The 21,197-nt window shown below is 36.5% G+C and overlaps 1 protein-coding gene across 7 annotated transcripts in view; it reads left to right on the plus strand.

Moving 5' to 3' along the window:
- Positions 1 to 21,197, plus strand: part of ptk2aa (protein tyrosine kinase 2aa) — a 60,506-nt gene that overhangs the window by 36,930 nt on the left and 2,379 nt on the right. For 2 of the 7 annotated variants that reach the window (XM_065284082.1, XM_065284038.2), the window contains 23 exons: positions 44 to 121; positions 1,791 to 1,898; positions 2,930 to 3,047; positions 3,303 to 3,333; positions 3,474 to 3,538; positions 4,705 to 4,794; positions 7,725 to 7,781; positions 9,213 to 9,236; positions 10,150 to 10,247; positions 10,438 to 10,522; positions 10,701 to 10,801; positions 11,173 to 11,288; positions 11,392 to 11,492; positions 11,918 to 12,007; positions 12,177 to 12,381; positions 13,405 to 13,516; positions 13,854 to 13,928; positions 14,398 to 14,523; positions 14,605 to 14,727; positions 17,542 to 17,601; positions 19,166 to 19,205; positions 19,345 to 19,439; positions 21,005 to 21,160. In XM_065284082.1, the coding sequence (XP_065140154.1) occupies positions 44 to 121; positions 1,791 to 1,898; positions 2,930 to 3,047; positions 3,303 to 3,333; positions 3,474 to 3,538; positions 4,705 to 4,794; positions 7,725 to 7,781; positions 9,213 to 9,236; positions 10,150 to 10,247; positions 10,438 to 10,522; positions 10,701 to 10,801; positions 11,173 to 11,288; positions 11,392 to 11,492; positions 11,918 to 12,007; positions 12,177 to 12,381; positions 13,405 to 13,516; positions 13,854 to 13,928; positions 14,398 to 14,523; positions 14,605 to 14,727; positions 17,542 to 17,601; positions 19,166 to 19,205; positions 19,345 to 19,439; positions 21,005 to 21,160 (2,154 nt within the window). Of the gene's footprint in view, positions 1 to 43; positions 122 to 1,790; positions 1,899 to 2,929; positions 3,048 to 3,302; positions 3,334 to 3,473; positions 3,539 to 4,704; positions 4,795 to 6,849; positions 6,868 to 7,724; positions 7,782 to 9,212; positions 9,237 to 10,149; positions 10,248 to 10,437; positions 10,523 to 10,700; positions 10,802 to 11,172; positions 11,289 to 11,391; positions 11,493 to 11,917; positions 12,008 to 12,176; positions 12,382 to 13,404; positions 13,517 to 13,853; positions 13,929 to 14,397; positions 14,524 to 14,604; positions 14,728 to 17,541; positions 17,602 to 19,165; positions 19,206 to 19,344; positions 19,440 to 21,004; positions 21,161 to 21,197 lie in introns of all 7 variants that reach the window. The other 5 variants (XM_065284048.2, XM_065284045.2, XM_065284066.2 and 2 more) reach the window with 5 other exon arrangements.

The following is a 21,197-nucleotide window of genomic DNA, read 5'->3' on the forward strand; positions in this document are numbered from 1 at the left end:
ACACACATTTAAAATCTTATATGATGTTTTGTCTCTCTCTCAGTCGAGTTGGGTTATATCAGTAGATCTCGCTATCGGTCCAGAGGAAGGAATCAGCTACCTGACAGACAAGGGCTCAACAGTAAGAGATATTAATGTGTACATATTCACATCAGGGCGGGGCAATCAAAGGGGCGGGGCGTATGCGTCATGATGAAAATGAAAATATTTTTATTAAAAACACTCTAATAAAATTTTTCATTTTGAAGAAACTATGGGAGAAAATGAACACATACTACATTATTAATGAATTAAATGTTTTTAACAGATACCTTAGCTGTGTGATGAAGTGAAACTAAAGGGTTAATAAACACAAACTGAAGCAAATGTTGTAGAACGTCTGGCGAACGATGATAGATAGCGCAAAGATTGTAAAAACGGATTATTTCCCACTATTAATTACATTACAGTATAACTACTGTAAATAATGCACATAAATAACATGAGCAAGAGCGCTCAACAATTATATCGAATCAACGTGCACGTGAAACCTAGCTAGCAGGTTGCTCAAACAACAAAATCACCAGCTAATTTACTTTAAATTTGCAAGAACTATAGACTAATACAATAACAGGCTTAAATAAACCCAAAACATAAGTCCACTTACAGTTCTCACGGACACGTGTTTTATCAACTAACTATCCTCCAGACAGTAACGGACCATTTCGGCCGTGTGGCGCTGGTGCGCTTGACAGCCTTTGGTGCAGCAATTTTTTTTTTTCTTGGACGACCTAGTTAAGGCGGTAGGGTTTCCCAGCTTAAGCGGGCCACCCGAACTGCAAAGTGCTGCGGGAAACCCTGCACATCTCATCTGAGACCTGACACTGTGAATAGAGTTTTAAAGGGGACATTTCACAAGACTGTTTTAAGATCTCAAATAAGCCTTTGGTGTCCTCAGAGTACATATATGAAGTTTTATCTCAAAATATCATATAGATAATTTATTATAACATGTTAAAATTGACACTTTGTAGGTGTGAGCAGAAATATGCCGTTTTTGGGTGTGTCCTTTAAAATTCAAATGAGCTGATCTCTGCACTAAGGGAACACAATTATAGCACTTAAACATGGAAAAAGTCAGATTTTCATGATACGTCCTCTTTTAACAAATGTAAAATATGCAGTGTTTCAAAGTATTTTTACAGACAGTTATACTGTCATGTCTATTATGTTATTTATTTATTTATTTAGTGTTTATTTGACAGGGACAAATGCATAAAACATTGCTTTATAAAAAAATACAAAGTAGATGCCATGCATACAGGTTTATAGCCAAGACTAATTTGCAACCCCTGTCCCTGGTTAGGCTTGTGAGATTACAGAGGATTGAAGCAAAAATGTATAGCTATTAAAATACATACAATAAATACATCCCATACATAAATATACTGTAAGATGTGGGCTTAAATAAATGTAGTAATCACTATAAAACAGAATCTAGACAAATTTAAATAGATTGCGTTGTATCCTGTATAATCATCTAAATAAACAAATGTTTTTAAATAAAGCGATAAGCAATCATCACAATACTGTTGATTTGTTTCATCAAACTTTTGCCACCACAATTACAGTCATTGGTCTAAAATCCCGCTGTGATCAGTAAATCAGTAATGATCAATACTGTATTCATCAGTCCTGGCATTTGTGTGGTTTGAAAAGAGAAACTTCACTGTTATATTAAAGTTTAAGATCTGTGTATTTGTGTGTTTTGTCACAGGCATATTGTAAATCATCTCACTTCTCTCTTTCAGCCGACACACCTGGCCAACTTCACTCAGGTGCAGAGTATCCAGTACTCCTGTGTGGAGGAGAGAGAGAGGAAAGGTGTCTTACAGCTGGATGTGGCAGGAGCACCTGAGGTACAGCACACACACATTACACTACTGATGCTACTCTGGACTGCTAACACTGTGTGTGTGTCAGAGGATGGGGGCGTGGCTTCAGCATTGAGTGTGTGATGATCATTGTGGGCGTGTCTTTAGCATTGTGTGTGTGACATCATTGTGGGTGTGTCTTCAGCGATGTGTGTGAGACTTCATTGTGGGCGTGTCTTCAGCAGTGAGTGTGTGGTCATTGTGGGCGTGTCTTCAGCAGTGAGTGTGTGGTCATTGTGGGCGTGTCTTCAGCAGTGAGTGTGTGGTCATTGTGGGTGTGTCTTCAGCAGTGAGTGTGAGACTTCATTGTGGGCGTGTCTTCAGCAGTGAGTGTGTGGTTATTGTGGGTGTGTCTTCAGCAATCTGTGTGAGACTTCATTGTGGGCGTGTCTTCAGCAGTGAGTGTGTGTGTTTGTGTGAGATCATTGGAGGTGTGTCTTCAGCAGTGTGCACGAGAGATAATTGGGGGGTGTCTTTAGCATCGTATGTGTGCTGTGATTGGGGGCATGTCTTCAGCAGTGAGTGTGTGGTCATTGTGGGCGTGTCTTCAGCAGTGAGTGTGAGACTTCATTGTGGGCGTGTCTTAAACAGTGAGTGTGTGGTCATTGTGGGCGTGTCTTCAGCAATCTGTGTGAGACTTCATTGTGGGCGTGTCTTCAGCAGTGAGTGTGTGTTTGTGTGAGATCATTGGAGGTGTGTCTTCAGCAGTGTGCACGAGAGATAATTGGGGGGTGTCTTTAGCATCGTATGTGTGCTGTGATTGGGGGCATGTCTTCAGCAGTAAGTGTGTTATCATTGTAGGCGTGTCTTCAGCACCATGCTTTAGAGATCATTGGGGCTGTGTCTTCAGCAATGTGCGATATTTGACATAATTCGGGGCGTGTCTTCTTACTCTGTAGTGAATGTTATGTGTCAGTGCAGCTGGTCTCTGTACAGCTGTTAAAGTAGCTTGACATCACCATGTGGCTGTGTTTGCTGATAAAGGCTCATTGTGAATGTCTCTCGCCCGCTCACAGCCTCTCACGATCAGCACATCAAACTTTACCACCGCGGAGAACATGGCTGACCTCATCGACGGCTACTGTCGACTGCTTAATGCCGTCAGCCAGTCCTTCATCATCAGGCCTCAGAAAGGTGGGTCTTCTTCACGCTGATGCATTGTGGGATGTACAGAGTGAGGCAGGGATTGATAATGAATGAAATGTATTGTTTAAAACAACACTGACATTCATCTAAATGCTCAAAAATAACAAAACATCTCAATGGCTTTCAAAAATATTTTTTTTTGTCTTTTCATGTTAGGGTAGAAATGTTCTTGACAGTTTTTATGATATATTAGCAGTATCCTGTTCTTCAGAAATGAATGTTGTGTGTTTTTCTGTCCAACAGAGGGCGAGAGAGCTCTTCCATCAATCCCAAAGTAAGTTCTGAAAATAGTCTTCTTAAACTGAAAATAAATCTCTACCTAATAATCTAATACCAGATTTAAACCCCTGAAGTAATGACCATTTAACTGAGTTGGATATATGTGTGTTATAGTATAAAATGTTTGCTTCACAGAGTTGCCAACAATGAGAAGAAGCTTGAAGGAATCCGTGCAGGAGTTCGAGCTATCTCTGTGTCAGGTAAATCATATTTGATTCATCTTTGTTTATATGACTGATATCTCACTGCGTATTGACAAAGAGGAAAGTCCTCATAGACAACGGATAACAACCTGCTATTTGATCTGATTCATCAAGCCCCCTTTTTGTATTATTTTCACTTAATTTGTGGCATTACAGAAAGCATTATATACACTGCTTACGAGTCAGATTTCAGATGATATCTTCAGGATTTGTCTGTAACACATTTGAAGAAGGTTTTGTGTAGCTCAGCTCAGGATGAGATCAGTGTTTATTGCTGGTTTAAAGCGTGTTTGGTGGTCTGTTTACATCAGAGAAGTTCAGCATAATCTACAAACATCACTTAGAAAAGGTCAGACATTCAGGACCTGAGAGAAAACAGCTGTGTAACAAACAACCAATATTAGCAAAACAACTCAGGATATCGGTAGTGGTCGACAGACACTGGTTTTTTGATGTGGCTGATATGACACAATGGTTATACAGTACAATAAATGAGAACATAGGTCAAACTAAATGAACTTTTATTGTGCATAATATTTATTTAAAATATATTCTCTTAAGAAATCTTACAAATGAAAGTAAATACATTTCAGTGCATAATGTATAGAAATATGAACTACCAGTCACATGATTTTGATTTGTGATTGTTTGTAAGATCAAATAAAATGTTTTCAGTTGTGTTTATATTATATCTGTGTCCCCAGCGGGATTTGTTGATCAATGCAGATAATTAAAAAAATTGAAATATCAGCCTCTCACTAGATATCACAGTAATGACAAGGGTAAGATAAAAAGATTTATAAAAGTGCTGTATAAAGTAAAACTGTATTTATGTAGGCATAGATAAATAATAATAGTTGTGTACATGGTAATGATATATCATGAGCCTCAAACATGATTGTTTCCTCCTTCTTATGTAAACCTTGTTCATGCAAAAGACCGCTGGAAAACAGACCAATCATAGCATCCCACAAAAAAAATAAGTGAACAGTTTGTGAGATTGTAAGCATTTTGACATCAGTTTTTAATAACAGGTTGTATTTGTGTGTGATGTTTATTGATGCTGAGGACATCACAGACTGTCATGTGTTTGTCAATGAAGGGTGGATGTGTTTCTTCATTTCTTTACTTTTGCTCCACTATCTGTGTTTTCTTCACTGAAGACTTTGAGCTTCAGACCCCCAGCAAAGCTGCTAAAGCTCGTCGCTTTCTCCTGCCGTTTGTTCTCTGTTCCCACGAGTCTCATCCTAAGGGTATCTGCTCTTCTCCTGTGTGTGTGTGTGTGTGTGTGTGTGTGTGTGTGTGTGTGTGTGTACAATCTGACCTCTCTAACTTCATGATTTCACACCTAACTCGTGTTCTCATGGATTCACAGCAGGTGTATTACAGGGCTCACATATCCTGACAATCAAACACATTTTCTGCCAGAAGCCAAATCACTTTCTTTTCTAAATAAATGTGTTACGAATAGGGATGCACCGAAAGGAAAAATCTTGGCTGCAGCTTAATAAAATGAGACATTTAGCCGAATACCAAACGACCGAATGAATTTTTTGCTATATTTATTTAACTTTTTTTTACATTCAAGCAGACATTAAAGAGCCTTTTTACACCTGTCACTTCTCTGATTGGATAGCTATCTGATTGAATTAACATTTGACCACATAAAAGAGTCCTGGCTATACTGATATTAGGGCCATCTTCTAAATGCAATTACATAATTCATTACTCTGCCTAAACGACTCTTAAAGCGGAAGTCCACCCTAAAACAACATTATGCTCCAACACTATATTTCATCACATTTATGTAGTTGATTGTGCTGAACGTTCTAAATGGGGGCGGGTCTTGAGGCGAGATGATTGACAGTAGATGATAACGTTCTGTGATTGACAGCTGAACAGGATGAGCTAACATTAGCTTGCTTTGCTTGTGTTCATAATAATAACAACATGATAATAACTTTCTACGTATTTACTCAAAACAAGCAACAACTAAGCCAAATGATGTTTTAGATATTTTTACCATTTTACATTACCTGAGTCCACAGAAAAACTGGGCTAAAAGCAGGACTCGAAATCCTCCTGACGAAAGAGATGGCTGCATATTCAAATTTTCGAGGGTCGCATTGATGTAACAATAAAAACTCCCGGTGGCCGGAATTCGGTGTCCTTAAATCCACATACTGCACATTCTAGTCATCTTTTATAGGGAGTTTTGGTGATTTCCCCTTCAGAGAAGGTTAAAGCAGAGTTACTCTTTGGTTGGGTTTATCTGCCGGCTAACTTCAAGTAGACTTGAGTTGATTTGAGAGCAGGTTGAGTGGTAAAAGAAGTTATTAGGCTTGTTCAACTTCATGTGGTGCCGCAAGAATCGACAGCCGGATGACGTCAAAGTACCATTACGAAAATTCCGCTTCAACACACTATCAATCTAGGAATCGAAATCGTGCAAAAAAAAAATTCTCATGTAAAATGCATAATGGACATAAATTACCTGTGATAACAGGCTAAAATGTCTAGGGTTCAATTCCGCTTTAATCCCAGGGTATAGTTTTTAAGTGTACCTAAACGTATGACAGATGATGACGCTTTTGTCTAACGAAATGCTTTTGTTAATAAATGTTTTATTTTTTGTTAAATATAAGCGTGTTTGTCATAATAGGACTTTACTCGTTCTAGGAAGTTTTTATTACATACTGCCGTTGCTCTTTTTCTCTCGTTCTCCGTGCATGAGCATGAAGTACCCAGGATTGTCGCTGTGTCTTTCTCTTATGCTGCATGTTGTTCAGGATGTCTGATTTTAAATGATAAATGAAACTTGTAATGCTGTATTCTATATGTTTGCTGCATTTATGAAGCGTGCACACCTCTCAGTCTGCGTTGGTTGCTTTTCGATGACAATATCAAAGACCTCATTTTCACTAGATGGGCCAAACACCGAAATTAGTTTTTTTTTTGCTATTTTTGGCCAATATAATTTCAGTGCATCCCTAGTTACAAAACAAAATCAACAGATTTTGCCATTTGCAGATGCTGTGGTAGAACAACAGAGAGAGATCTGCTTTCACTTCTGAACTGAATCTTATCCCAAACATTCCTGCAGTACGGCCAGAAAATAACCAGAATAACCAGAAACACATTCACTCACAGTCACAAAACCACTTTAACACTCTCTCATATTCATGTTGAACTTCTGTCTTCTGTTGTTTATATAGAAAATAACCTCTCGTGTATCCTCTCATCTCCTCTCTTCTTTCATCTCCTCGCTGCTTCTCTTCTCTCTTTGCATGCTCTCATTGGACCTGCAGAAGATGTTAGTGGAGATGGTAATGTTTGACTTATAACCCTAACACTAAATAATGACTTATCATCATCATCACTTTATGTATTTCCTGTGAACAGTTTGTCTGTCATGTGTGTGCTGTGTAGTGATTTGGACAGACAATCTTGTGTGAGTCTGGCATAGATTTGTAGTTGTGGTTGTTTTTCTGTGTTTTCTCTTTCATTCTCTCTCGATCTCTCTCTTCCTTTTTTTCTTCTTTAAAGGGATAGTTCACCCGAAAAATTACATAATTTACTCATGTTGTCTTAAATCTGTATTTTTATTATATTTTGATGAACACAAAAGAAGATATTTTAATAAATGATGGTAAGCACACAGTTAATGGTACCCATTGACTTCCATCATATTTGTTTTCCTACTATGGAAAAAAATAATGTCAGAGTTTTCATTTTTGGGTGACTCTCTTTAAAGGTGCAGTTATTTAGAGAAGTCATATAACCATCATGACCACATCTATAAAAAAAGAAAGAATTGGGACTCAGTCTGTTTCTCATAAGAAATAACTTCCTTCCCCTTGACTCCTAAGAACAAACATAGAGCTGCTTTATGATTGGCTGGGGAGATTGTCAGAGCTGCTCTCTCATTGGTCAGTTAGACAGACAGATTTGTAAAGCCACATAGACTGAGTATGGAGAGTTTTAAAGAGAGAAGTATGTCTGTCTGTCTGTCTGTGTTTGTGTGCGTCTGTGTGTGTTTGTGTGTGCGCATGTGTGTGTGTTTTGGGTTGGATCTAGTTTCTTTAGTGTAAGGTTACATGTGTTTTGGGTTGTGCAGTGACCGAGTGGGCGTTTTTTGGCCTGTGTGTGTCTGTGACACTGACCACTACTTTTTTCTCTGCAGAAACAGACGACTACGCAGAGATCATAGATGAAGAAGACACCTACACTATGCCGTCTAGTAAGTACCCTTGATTCATGCCGTATATGAAGTGTGTATGTGTCTGTGATCGCTGTAAACTCTCCCGGGATCCAGATGTTTCTCTCCAGATTCAAACGGTTTCCGAGCCAAATCCTGACCGTATCTTTCCTGTCTGGCTCGCTCAGTTTGTTGATGTGGCGACAAATGAAATTTAAAGTATCCAGCTCTGAGACTCTGGAATATTCTGATGTAGATTCATACTGCAGACCGGAGAGTTTCTGTCTGAACTTCAGATTATATTCAGGCTAAAGAAGATTAAAACTGCAGAGATTTCCTCTTTATATGTACTACATATTTTTATGCTATTAACTTTACTTATATACTACATATTTATATACTATTTATAAACTACATATATTTATACACAATGTGTGTGTGAGTCAGTGCCTGCAGATCAGTTTGTAACTCTCACGAGTGTCTGACTCTGTACAAACACTGATCTCAGGTCAGTTTGTTTGTTATGATTGTGTCTTTTAAGATACAGATTTATATTTAATGTAAATCATTTATTCAGCTGTGTGGTCTAAAAGCGTGAGGTTTTTAAAAATTAAAAAATGTATTAACTCTTTCCCTGCCAGTATTTTTTTGTTTAAAGTTGACAGCCAGCTTTCCAGAAAATGTTCTTCTTTAAATATATAAACATATAATATATCAAATGAAAGAACATACCATCTGCTTTCAAACAAAAAACTTTCATTCTACCTTTATTTGTTCTCTTTTTATCACCTCTCAAATATGGGTGGGTTTCTTAAAAACAAAAAACAAATTTTAAGCAAAAAGCTGAGATTATTGCGTTTTTGTGAAGGACTTTTGTTAAAAATGAGATTCAGAGCGATGATCAAAACATACACAGTTTTTACTGTTTTTGGATCAGTGGATGCTACAGTGTTTTATAAGTTGGTATGACACCACCTAGTGGATAATAGTGGAAATTTAGATTGCTGTAAAAACTCATCAATAGCGGTGAAAGAGTTAAACATGTTGATATGACTTCTGAGGTGATGTAAGAGCAGATGATCTTTACTTCTACAGAAGGAAAGTTTCATTTCATCTTTATGTGATGTTTTTAAATGATGGACAAAATGTGTCTGCTTGTGTTTTATGGAAAAGAGGAAATCTTACTGGTTTGGGATGACGAGAGACTCGCAATCCTCTCAGCAGCTGTCAATCATTCAGATTCTCATTCAAAAACTGAGTTTGTCATTTCTGTCTCATTTCCAGTGGTTTATTTCTGTTTCTTTTGAATCATCTCATATGATTGAATGTGTTAAATAAACACACAGAGAGAAGAGTATGAGAGTTAATCCAACAGCCCTGAGCGTCCAGACACCAGCGTGAATGTTTATTTCTCAGCGTCTTCAGGTTTCTCCTTCATTCTTTTCTAAAATCTTTTTTTTCTTTAACAACCAGCTGAAGTCTATGGATTGGACGCAGGTAACTCCAGTCGTCTGTTATTGTCTCTTTCTCTCTTTCTGTTTAGTTTTGTGAGCTGTGAATGTGTTTGATTCTCTTCAGTGTCTTGCAGGTAGAGATGCATGACGATTAATCGCAACTAATCGGTTGCAAAATAGCTTTTGTTTGCCTCATAGATGTGTGTGTAGTGTGTATAAAAATAGTTTATATAAATACACACATATGTAAATATTTCATGAATATGTATATATACATTTTTATGTTTACATAGAAATTATATTATAATCAAATATAAAAATTAAATTAATTTAATTATATTATATAAAAAATACTAAATTTATAAAAAATCCTTAAAATCACACATGCATGTGCGTGCGTGTGTGTGTGTTTATATACATACTTATTATACACATTTCACACATATATGATGTAAACAAAAACTTTTATTCTGCAATCGATTAGTTGCGATTAATCGTTATGGAGCCCTACTCGCAGGCTAATGCAGGTTTTCACAACACTCCACCTCAGAGTTCGGCCAAATGTTGAAAGAGAAATTATGATTTATATGAAGAAAATAAAGTCATTCCATATATTTTTTTAAATGGTGACGTTATTTTCCTTTTCAGAAAACCCGCAGTAGCCGTTGACATGCAAAGTTGGGGATCTTTTTTTTGCATTTATATTTTTAGTTTTATTATATATTTTATTTAGTAGAATGTTTATATCATATATCTTTTGATTTAGTTTTGTCATTGTGAATGTTGTATTCTAGATCAATAGATGTTGTGATGAAGCTTTGTAGCATGTTGTTGTTGTTCTTCTGTGGATCTTCTGAACTGAGGTCACATGAAGGACCATTAGCATGATGATCAAGGTCTCACAGGTAGATTGATGCTTGTAGGTTTTTCAGGTTTGCTTGTGTTTTTACTCATAGCTCAGGACTATGAAATCCAGCGAGAGAAGATCGAGCTGGGACGATGTATCGGTGAGGGACAGTTTGGTGACGTCCACCAAGGCGTCTACGTCAGTCCGGTAAGCATCTTGTTTATTGTGAACATTAGCCAGTAAAGAGTGTCCTGTTAGATGTTTATAGCGGTAAAACACAACTCTGTAAGGTTGTTAGATAAATACAGACAAGTGAGCATGGAGTTGAATAAATAGTGTTTAAATCTGCCTAGTGTTGACGGCTGTATCGTTTGATAAATATTTATTGTTCTGACAGGAGAATCCATCTTTATCTGTGGCCATCAAGACGTGTAAAAACTGCACATCTGACAGCGTGCGTGAGAAGTTTCTACAGGAAGCCCGTGAGTATAATTCACTTCAGATGTGTTTTGAGAAGTGTCTTTATTCAGTCTCAAGCATCAAAAATCTTTTGAAGTTGAACATGAGGAAGTCACTGCTACCACAATTTCACATTGTTTCAGAGAAGTGAAATATCTACTATAACGGTGCGAGACGTTGTGTTATTGTTTTATTCAACAGTGACAATGAGGCAGTTTGACCATCCGCACATCGTGAAGCTGATTGGAATAATCACAGAAAATCCCGTCTGGATCATTATGGAGCTGTGCACACTTGGAGAGGTAAGAGATTTACCTGATGCATTTGACAGCTCTTATGAATCAACATATTTTTGATTGATCTTTTGATTGGATAAGGTTTTAGACCAGAGGTGTGCAAACATTTTTGACTCGTTGCTCACATCAGGTTATTAAATACATTTTACATTTACACCACAAATCTTGATGCCCAGCTCTGATTTGTTGCCAGTATCTGATTTTTTTTTGACAACCCGGTTGACCATCTCGTAAACTATGAGTTTTTTTCTGGTAACATGTTCGTGGGTCAAATCCCATCTGTGCCACATGAGGAAAAATCAGAATTGAGTCACTTCAGACATTCGGTGTAAATGCATTTAAAAAAGTTTAGAAATCTTTATTATTTCTTTTTTTAGTTAAGGTCATTCCTGCAAGTAAGAAAGTACAACCTGGACCTCTCCACGCTGATTCTGTTCGCCTATCAGCTGAGTACAGCGCTGGCGTATCTGGAGAGTAAACGCTTTGTTCACAGGTGAGAATGACTACAGATCTACACACCTGTCCTTTATCATCTCATGATCATAGGTGTTAGAGGAGATCATCTGACACTATGTTTGTGTTGGCGTGTTTCACAGGGACATTGCTGCCAGGAATGTTTTGGTGTCTTCTACAGACTGTGTGAAACTGGGTGACTTTGGTTTGTCCAGATACATGGAGGACAGTTCATATTATAAGGGTAACAAATCATATTGATGTCTTACCATCTCTCTTACAATCTATTATATCTACAAAATCTATAGATTAAAGATTTAAGAACACAAAAGAAGATATTTTGATAAATGATGGTAAGCACACAGTTAATTGTAACCACTGACTTCCATCATATTTGTTTTTTCTACTATGGAAGTCAATGCCATTAGCTGTGTGCTTACCATCATTTATCAAAATATCTTATTTTGTGTTCATTAGAATAAAAGAATCTCATACAGGTTTAGATCAACATGAGGATGGAAAAATGATGACAGAATTTTCATTTTTGGGTGAACTGTCCCTTTAAATAGTCAAGATCCATTAGAAATGTAATGTAAAGACTCAACGCCCTCTGGTGGACAGTGAAAGTTTCTCAAAACCTCATCACTCAGCAGAAGTTTGTATTTACAGCATCTAAAGGGAAACTGCCGATTAAGTGGATGGCTCCAGAATCCATAAACTTCCGTCGCTTCACCTCAGCGAGTGACGTCTGGATGTTTGGTTAGTGCTTTGTGTTAAATGTTTGCTAAAAATGTTTAAGATCAGTTTTTCAGTAAAAAAGTTTTTGTTTTTAATCTAATATAGAGTTTAATTTTACAGGATACATTCCTCTCTTGTGTTTATTTGTGCTGTCTGATCTGATCCGTCTGACGTGTGGTTTTTCTCTCAGGGGTCTGTATGTGGGAGATTCTTATGTTTGGAATAAAGCCTTTCCAGGGTGTAAAGAATAATGATGTTATCGGGCGGATAGAGAATGGTGAGAGGCTGGCGATGCCACCCAACTGCCCACCCACCCTCTACAGTCTGATGACCAAATGTTGGGCGTATGACCCCAGCAAACGCCCGCGTTTCACTGAGCTCAAAACCCAACTCAGGTAAGGGTGTGTAAAGTGAGTCGGATTTAGGATGACTGACTGATTGTTTTCAATGATAATCACATGTATGGAAGCCCATTTCCGCCACATATGAAAAAAAATCATGCTCTCGTAAATTAATAATTAAAATGTGAAATTATTACTTTTTATCTCATAATTTTTACTTTTTATCAAAATTATAACTCATATTTATGACTTTTTATCTCATAATTATGATGTTAAAGTCATAATTTTAAGGTTTTTTTATCTCATAAATCTAAATTTATATTTTAGAATTTTGACTTTTGTCTCAGAATTTCGAATTTTTAAGCCATAATTTAGATTTTTTTTTATATCATAAATCTGACTATTTATCTTATAATTTTGACTTTCCATCTCACAATTTAGATTTTTCATTTTATAATTTCAACTTTTTATCTCATAATTATGACATTAAAGTCAAAATTTCTAGTTTTTTATCTCATAAATCTGAATTTTCATCTCAAAAATCTGACTTTCATCTTTTAATTTAGATTTTCATCTCATAATTTCAATTTTTTATCTCATAATTTTGACCTTAAAGTCATAATTTTTTTAAGTTTTATCTCAGAATTTCGAATTTTAAAGCCATAATTTTTATCATCTTATAAATCGGACTTTTCATCTCATAATTTTGATTTTTTTATCTCAGAATTTCAACATTTCATCTTAAAATTTTGAATTTTCATCTCAGAATTTCAACTTTGTATTTCATAATTTTGACTTTTAATTTCATAAATCTGACTATTTGTCTTATAATTTGGACATTCTCATAATTATGATTTTTTTTTCTTATGTGGGAGAAATGGGCTTCCTTACAGATAGAATAAAAACAACTTGAGATTCAATGAAGGATACTGAAATTTATTTTTATGTGAACTTTTCCCTTAAATTTGAATATCTCTCTCTCTCTCTCTCTCTCTCTCTCTCTCTCTCTCTCTCTCTCTCTCTCTCTCTCTATCTATCTATCTATCTATCTATCTATCTATCTATCTATCTATCTAGCACTATCTTGGAAGAGGAGAAGGTTCAGCAGGAGGAACGCTTCCGTATGGAGGTGAGAAGACAGGTGACTGTATCCTGGGATACTGGGAATTCAGATGAGGCTCCTCCTAAGGTGAGATCTTCACTAAATCCAAACAACACAACTGGATCCAAACACCTCATGTGTGCCCATTTTACAATCAGATGAACAGCAGTGTTATTCAGACAGTGTGTTGATGTGTTTTTAAGACACACTGTATCATCCAGGAATATTTGAGTCGATCAGTCAAGATCAGAGTTTAACAGGATGTTAAAAGCATTCTTTTAGTAAAAGTAAATGACATTGGTACAGTTTCTCTGTAAAAAGTATAAATGATCTCTAAATGGATGACGGCTTTAGAAATCACTGGACTGGGAAGATTGGCTTTGCTTTTTGAGGGGTTTTAAACATGTACATTTCATTTTTACAGCCCAGCAGACCTGGTTACCCAAGCCCTCGAACCAGTGATGGTTATTTCCCAAGTCCACAACATAACCATTACCAGGTACCAAAACTTCAGCTGGCATTTTTATTCACTGCTCAGTTTATATTTGATGTATTTCAAGTGCAGTTGTGGTAGCATGCTACAGTAAAAGTATTTAGATCATATTGAGACTATGATATGTATAATAAAAATGAAAACCATTTCATCATCATAATGATCGTTGTGTGATAACACAAGCATGACATTTCATAATGACCAACACAATCTACTAAGAGCAGCGCAAATGAGTTCAGGGTCACAAATAATCAGAGCTGATGAGGTGCAGGTGATCTACTAACACCTGATGAGCTTGAGTTCAGCACCACGGCAGCTAACAAAGCCTAGCGGCTGAAAGGGAAACTGCTAGATATGCATATGCAATAAGATCAGTCGCATAAATAACTACACTGTCGTTATTTAACAAAATGATGGTTTGTGCTGCTGTTAGTTAATCTGTCTCATAATGTCTTCTCTCACACTTTATCTGAAGGTTTCTGGATATCCTGGCACACATGTATCAGGTGCAGCGTTTCCACCTTCAGTCTCTGTGCTCGATTCTCATGACGCCTGGAATCATCACAGACAAGACGCTCCTGTTTGGTCTCCAAACCTGGAGGTGAGCTTTACTTCTGTGCAGCTTTAAAGTCTGTTCGTTTTATGAATGCAGAGTTTCTCAGATGTTTTATGTGTGTCTCAGGATGGGGCGGCTCTGGGGCGGAGTCAAGTGCTGCCAGCACATCTCATCGAGGAAACGCTTATGAAACAACAGCAGCAGATGGAGGAAGATCAGAGATGGTTAGAACAAGAGGAGAGCTTCCTGGTACGGTCAGACACGCCTATTACACCTGTCTCTCGCTCTCTCTTTCTCTAGATGTCCAAAATGCCTTTATTTGTGTGGGAGCAAAAATGCACTGTTTTAATGCTACAGCTCCTCACTTTCTTACAAACAGACAGTTAAAATAGATCTGATTAATACAGTCTGTGACAATATTATCTAGTGGACAGTGTATAACTCACTGAGAGCGGTAATGTAGGACTGTAAGTGGGCGGGGCTTTATCAATGTGACCTCACATTATTAAGGAAATCAAATGGCATGTTCAAAAAGACTGCTTTGGTTAATAAAAAACAAGGAGCGTGTGGATTTTTCTCATCGTAGGGTTTTTGTGCCAACACACATTATGTCCAGACACCTTGAAAAAGTGTATTTTGCATAATAGGTGCCCTTTAAATGTAGTAGTATAATAGATTAATGGCTCAAAAAATCTATTTGTTACCTCTCTAGGATCTTAACTTTCAGTCACATCTTGTCTGTTGAGCTCATTATAAATCGAGTCTGTTGTGTGACTGCTGGTGTGTTTGGCATTCGTGTTACTCAGAGAAAGTAATGGAACAAAACAAAGACATCTCGTCCCACAGGCAAAAGATTTAAAAACAAAGCAGTAAATCTGTATTGTGCACCTGTGAGCCTCTTTCAATAAAACTTCCCATCAATCCTTCAAAATCCCTGCCAAACCTTCGAGTCGCCTCTCATGCAGTGTGTGTTTATTTTCAGAGATATTTTAAGCTTGAGAGTTCAAGAAAAGTCATTTGGTTGAAATATCGCTGAGAACAATTTCCTGTGTACCAAGAGAGGCGTTTAATTGACAGTTACCAGATTTGATGTAGAAGCGATCTTTACCACAAGCTAAAAATGAGATCTTCAGTATGTGCTATTCTGATGGAGTCCAGGCGACCGCTAGTTTTATTTGGCAGTAAAGTTTTGTGGGAATCACAGGAAACCTGTGAAGTTCATGATGCTGCTGTCTGTCATCTTTATCTGATTAAAGAAGAAATGAAAGATTCCTCAAAAGATAAAGTCAGGAAAAACAGTGATGTACTGCTCACAACATACTGTATACAGTCAAAATACACCCATCAAAATGTTTCAACAGTGCTGCAGTGATCACATGACAGCTCTTTATTTTTTATAATTCTTGGTTAACTGTAAAACATTATTGGTGGGTTTGAGAATTGTTTAATTTCCATTTATAGTGTCATTTTAAGGTGCTGTAGAATGTAAAACTGTATTTATGTAGACATAGATAAATAATAATAGTTGTGTAGATGGTAATGCTATATCATGATCCTCAAACATGATTGTTTCCTCCTTCTTATGTAAACCTCATGCATACAAAAGACCAGATGTACCACCAACATTAAATTACACATTAAATAAGTACAATGTTAAAAACAAAGTTGTGACTGCTGAGTTAGCGCTATATGCTAGTTAATTATATATGCTAGCGTTTAGGCTGAAGTTCTACTATTGACGTTCAGTTACATTTTGCAGGTCCATACTGAAAAAAACACAAACTTAGCACTCAGAAACGTCAAATAACAATCTCCAAACAATTGATTATTCCTCAAAATCTGATACAGACTCAAACATAAGATCTGTTTACACACACACAGAGCTACTGAAGGAGAAACAGCCAATCAGAGCAGAGCTCAACATTATTATTCATGACCCTTTCAAATAAGGTAATAATAGACCATTTCATTATAAAGACAAATCCTAGAGTTGTAAATGGACATTTAAACTGACTCTGGATCATTTCTGCACTTAATAAAGACACAAACTTTATTCTATGTAGATATCAGAGAATAATTTAACAGATTATTAGAAAGCATTCTTTGGCACCTTTAATACAAAACTGTGTGTTGAAATCATTGGGATGTCAGTATGTTTCTGTATCAGATCACTGCTGTGTTATTTTTATACACACAGAAATATTCACATCCTCTGCAGATTGTGTAAATATAGCACAACTTCCTTTACACAATAAGATGAATAAATCATTCCAAACATAACCTCGGTCTAAACTGTGAATTATTAGTTTAAGATGTTGAACAACACATACCAGAGGTTATTATTCTGTTTATTTAAAAGCAGTGAGAATGAAGGAAGTGTAGGAGGAGTTACTCGAGAGAAAGAGAGAGAGAGAGAAAAAAAAACATCTTTTATCAGGAATCTGAGTGAATCTTACAGTCGTCTTATGGAAACTCACACATCTCAGTCGTTTCTCGATGTCTCTCGGACACGAGTGTTGGGGCGATCGGGGCAGAGGATGCGTCTCTTTAAATTCTGTTTTGGAAAGCCGGTAACCAAACGTTCAGAGCTTTAATGTGTTTCTACAGGACTGATAGATGATCACCTAACTCTGTGTATTATTTGTTGATTCAGTGGTATAGAAGTTATGAAGTTTGTTGTGGTTTGTGAGGTTGAAGTACAGGCTTTATTTTTTACATTATGTTTATATATGCTACAGGATTCCCACACTCTTGGGATACCTGGGAATATCTGGGAATTCTAACATTTATGTACTTGCACTTTAATATTATGAAATCTTTTGTCTTGGAAATGTCTTCAGTGAATGTAAATTCACAATGATGATGATATCTTGTAGAGATAGTTGATGTTATTTATGTCTGAAACTGTAATGCTGGAGGACAAACTGCTTTAATTATAAATTCAATAAACAGATAAATTCATTTAATTATTATTTTATAAAAACATTTTGTTCTGTTTAGACTGATGCATTATTTGAATTATAAACATTTGATATTAAATGAATGAATTTTGTTTATTTTTAGAAACCGGAGCCGAACTCTCGGAGCAGTATTGAGCGGGAGGACGGCTCTATTCAGGGTCTGGTGAGTTCCCATAATTCCCTGCTTGTTTTTGTTTTCTCCCAATGGGAGATTTACAATGAGGACAGTGAATATTTCTCACATGGACTACAACTGCGGTCTGTAATACAGCTTATGTTTATTCTTCTAAACAGTATCATCTAAAAGAGATTAAAAATAGTTAAAGATGATTGGGTGGGTCATTTGTTAAAGAGATCATAGGTGCGCTATCATGGATTATTTTGGTGGTACTGTAAACACCCACAGGCTTGAATCCTGGGTGCCATCAACATTTTCTGGATAATAAACAAAACAGAAACATTTCTGAACACATTTACATTTATCAGATGAGTGACTTACAAAAGTGAGGAGAACACGATGAAGAAAGAGAGACAGATGTCTGTGTGAAACTGTGTGAGTAGTTGGGTCACGCTCATTTTAGGATTTGGTCTGAATATCTTTAGCTTCCCACAAACTACCCACAATTCCACAGTGCCCTGAGGAGCAGCAGAGACTCCATCTCCCCGATATTATCCACATTTTGAAGTATTGCATCAAAAACGAGTGACGAATAAAAATCCCTTAATTCGCAAAACATTTTTACACTTACTTGAGATGGTTTTTGACTAATGTGAAAAAGAGTCAATGCAGATAATAGGAGATGGAAACGTATTTGCTGATTACATTTTGATGTAGTGAACATTCAACCGTTTCCGCTGTGGTTGTCTTTGCCTTGACGTCATCGTAATGTCCTTGAAGCTAAAAACTCTGCATTTATTTTTGTGTGCACAGCATTCAGTTTGGCAATTAAAAGCTGCACTGCTAGTAAATTTATAACTTACCCAAATCGTAACTAAATGCAGTCCTAGCTCCATTTTTTAACTGTGCCTTGTTTATTTACTATTGGTAACTAGGTTATCAATACCTAGGGCTGTCACAACGATTAAATAATCATCTCATTGCAATTGTTTGACCTCATCGCAATGATTTCAGATCACCGCAATGATTGCACATCTCTCTAAAAAACACAAGGGGGAGCTGCAGTGCCTGTATAAACGAGACCGTATCTAATACAGCTCGTTGACTGACAGTGTAACAAAATACGTTGCAAAGCCATTTAATACAATGGTAAAACAGCATTTAAAGAATTTTTAGCATTTAAAGATTTTTTTTTCAGTTTTTGAAAGATATATTCATCAAATAATTACTTTTAAATATGTGTTATGTGTGTTAATATTTACTGCCAGGTAGACCTTGCAAAAGATTTGATTTAAATAATCACAACAATGTGTGAAAATTATTTCATAGACAAACAAAAAACATCAAGGCCCTAAAACAGGCAATTAATCCTCATTATCGTCACAATTTATTAGACAATTAACCATCAGCCAAATTTCATATCCGTGACAGCCCTATCAATACCACTGTCATTCACTCAAACAACTTGATGGAAATGCACCTAATGCGCATTTCTTTATTTAATTTTTTTTTGCAATTTTTAAAAAGATTTGCTTAACGTCGATGGAAGAGGAAATGATTTCTAGAGGAAAACATGTTTATTAAACATTGTGATTGTGCTTTATTTCAGATGGGAAAGCAGCATGTTTACCAGCCAGTGGGTAAACCAGGTACGACCAATGCCCATGAAATACATCCTCTCTCCTCATTTATTATGTGAATCAAATGAATCGCTCATACTGAATCAGAGAATCAGGTGAGATGACAGAAATTAAAATGGAGTAACAATATTCATCTTGTTTTGAACAGAACATGTAGCACCTCCAAAGAAACCTCCTCGTCCAGGAGCTCAAAGTCACCTGACCAGCATCAATCCAGTGGAAAATTACAATGAGGGTGTAAAGGTACCATTGATCAAGCATGTTTGTTTTTAACAGCATCAGAAGTGAATGCTATGTAGTAACCCCTCACACTAGTGCAGCATGCATTGACTGGCTCATCTGTTTGCATGTTGCCTTACACACACACACACACACACACACACACAAAAACAATCTATATAAAAATATAAAAATGTAAATAGACACGTAAATATTTCTTTAATATATACATGCATGTGTTTGTATTTATAAACACAGTACACACATATATATGATGTAAACAAAAACTTTTATTCTGCAAACCATTAGTTGTGATTAATCGTTATGCAGCGCTACTGTCTTTATACATGTTTACTTAATAGTTTTTATTATCATTTCTTTCAAATACATTTTTGGTCTTTATAATTTCAGATAGTATAGTGTTAAAGTTTGCCGTAACATACAGATGTTTTTGTAAAGTGTTCATTCATTCCTGTGGCTCATAAGAGAAGTAAAGCTTTAATAATTCAACAGATCCGAGTCTTTTCCCTGAACACAAGCTGAACTAACAGACACCTCGGCTTTCTTCTGTTTGCTTTGAATAGAGTTAAACCCCACACCCAAGTGACCCGCACCTTATAATAAGACTCGAACCCTCGGCCCTTTTAAATCCCATGACTCAATGCGATGTCTGGATTTGAGTCTGCATGAATTTATTGGTTTTGCATTAATATTGATATGTTTTGTTTTCCTGCATCCCTCCCTCACGCTCACCTGCTTTTACCTGCACTTGCACTTAGCCCTGGAGGGTAAGATCTCCGTCTGTCTGTCCGTCTACCTGTCTGTCTGTCTGTCTGTATAAACACTCGTCTGATTTAAGTCAACATGGACATTACTTTCATAATAGGACATATTTCTAAATGCACTTTTGTTTGGCTTTACGTTGGATTCGATTTATTTGATTATGAGTGACCGGAGAACCATTTGATTGTTTTATTTTGATGATAGAAGCCAAATATTTTTATTTGAAATAAAACGGCTTAATCATGAACGATAATTGCCTTAAGAAGTAAATTATTAGATTTCATGTTGACTTTAAACACAATAAAGTCTTTTTCTTTAGAGCTGTTTTAGACATTATGTTAAAAAAATTCTGCCCCTTGTGTTTAATATGAGTACTGCAGAAATCTTCTCAGTTCAGCGTCCCTTACGAAAATTAACCATTTTTTTTGTTGTAAAAGTGTATTGAGGTATTGATTACTATTAGCAAACCCATGGTTTTAATACAGTAACTATGGTTTTTGAATACTTAACTTTATCTGTAGTAAAACCATGGTTCATTTTCGTAAGGGGTGGTCCTGTCAGTCTATAGCTGTTTGGACGTAATCTGACTTTTCCCTCTGCTTTTTTATTTACTCTATTAAGAAGAAATAGCAATTTCTACTTCAACATCAATCAGTGTTTGTAGTGAAATCCAGTTGAAATGCTTTTCTCTGATAATTGACATTATTGGATGAATGTTGTAGATTATGTAGACTTTAATTGTTGGACATGAAACAGGACAAAGTTTTATGTGAGCTGAGACACTCACATCCGGTGTTTAATCTCAGATCCAGCCTCAGGAAATCAGTCCACCACCGACAGCCAACCTGGACCGCTCGAATGATAAAGTCTATGAGAACGTAACAGGGCTTGTGAAGGCCGTTATTGAGATGTCAAGCAGAATCCAGCCGGCACCTCCTGAGGAATATGTGCCCATGGTGAAGGTGAGAAGCAGCTGGTGATCTGTGTTTACTCTCATCA

The sequence above is a fragment of the Paramisgurnus dabryanus genome, chromosome 19, assembly GCF_030506205.2.
Source record: "Paramisgurnus dabryanus chromosome 19, PD_genome_1.1, whole genome shotgun sequence".
Lineage (NCBI taxonomy): Eukaryota > Metazoa > Chordata > Actinopteri > Cypriniformes > Cobitidae > Paramisgurnus > Paramisgurnus dabryanus.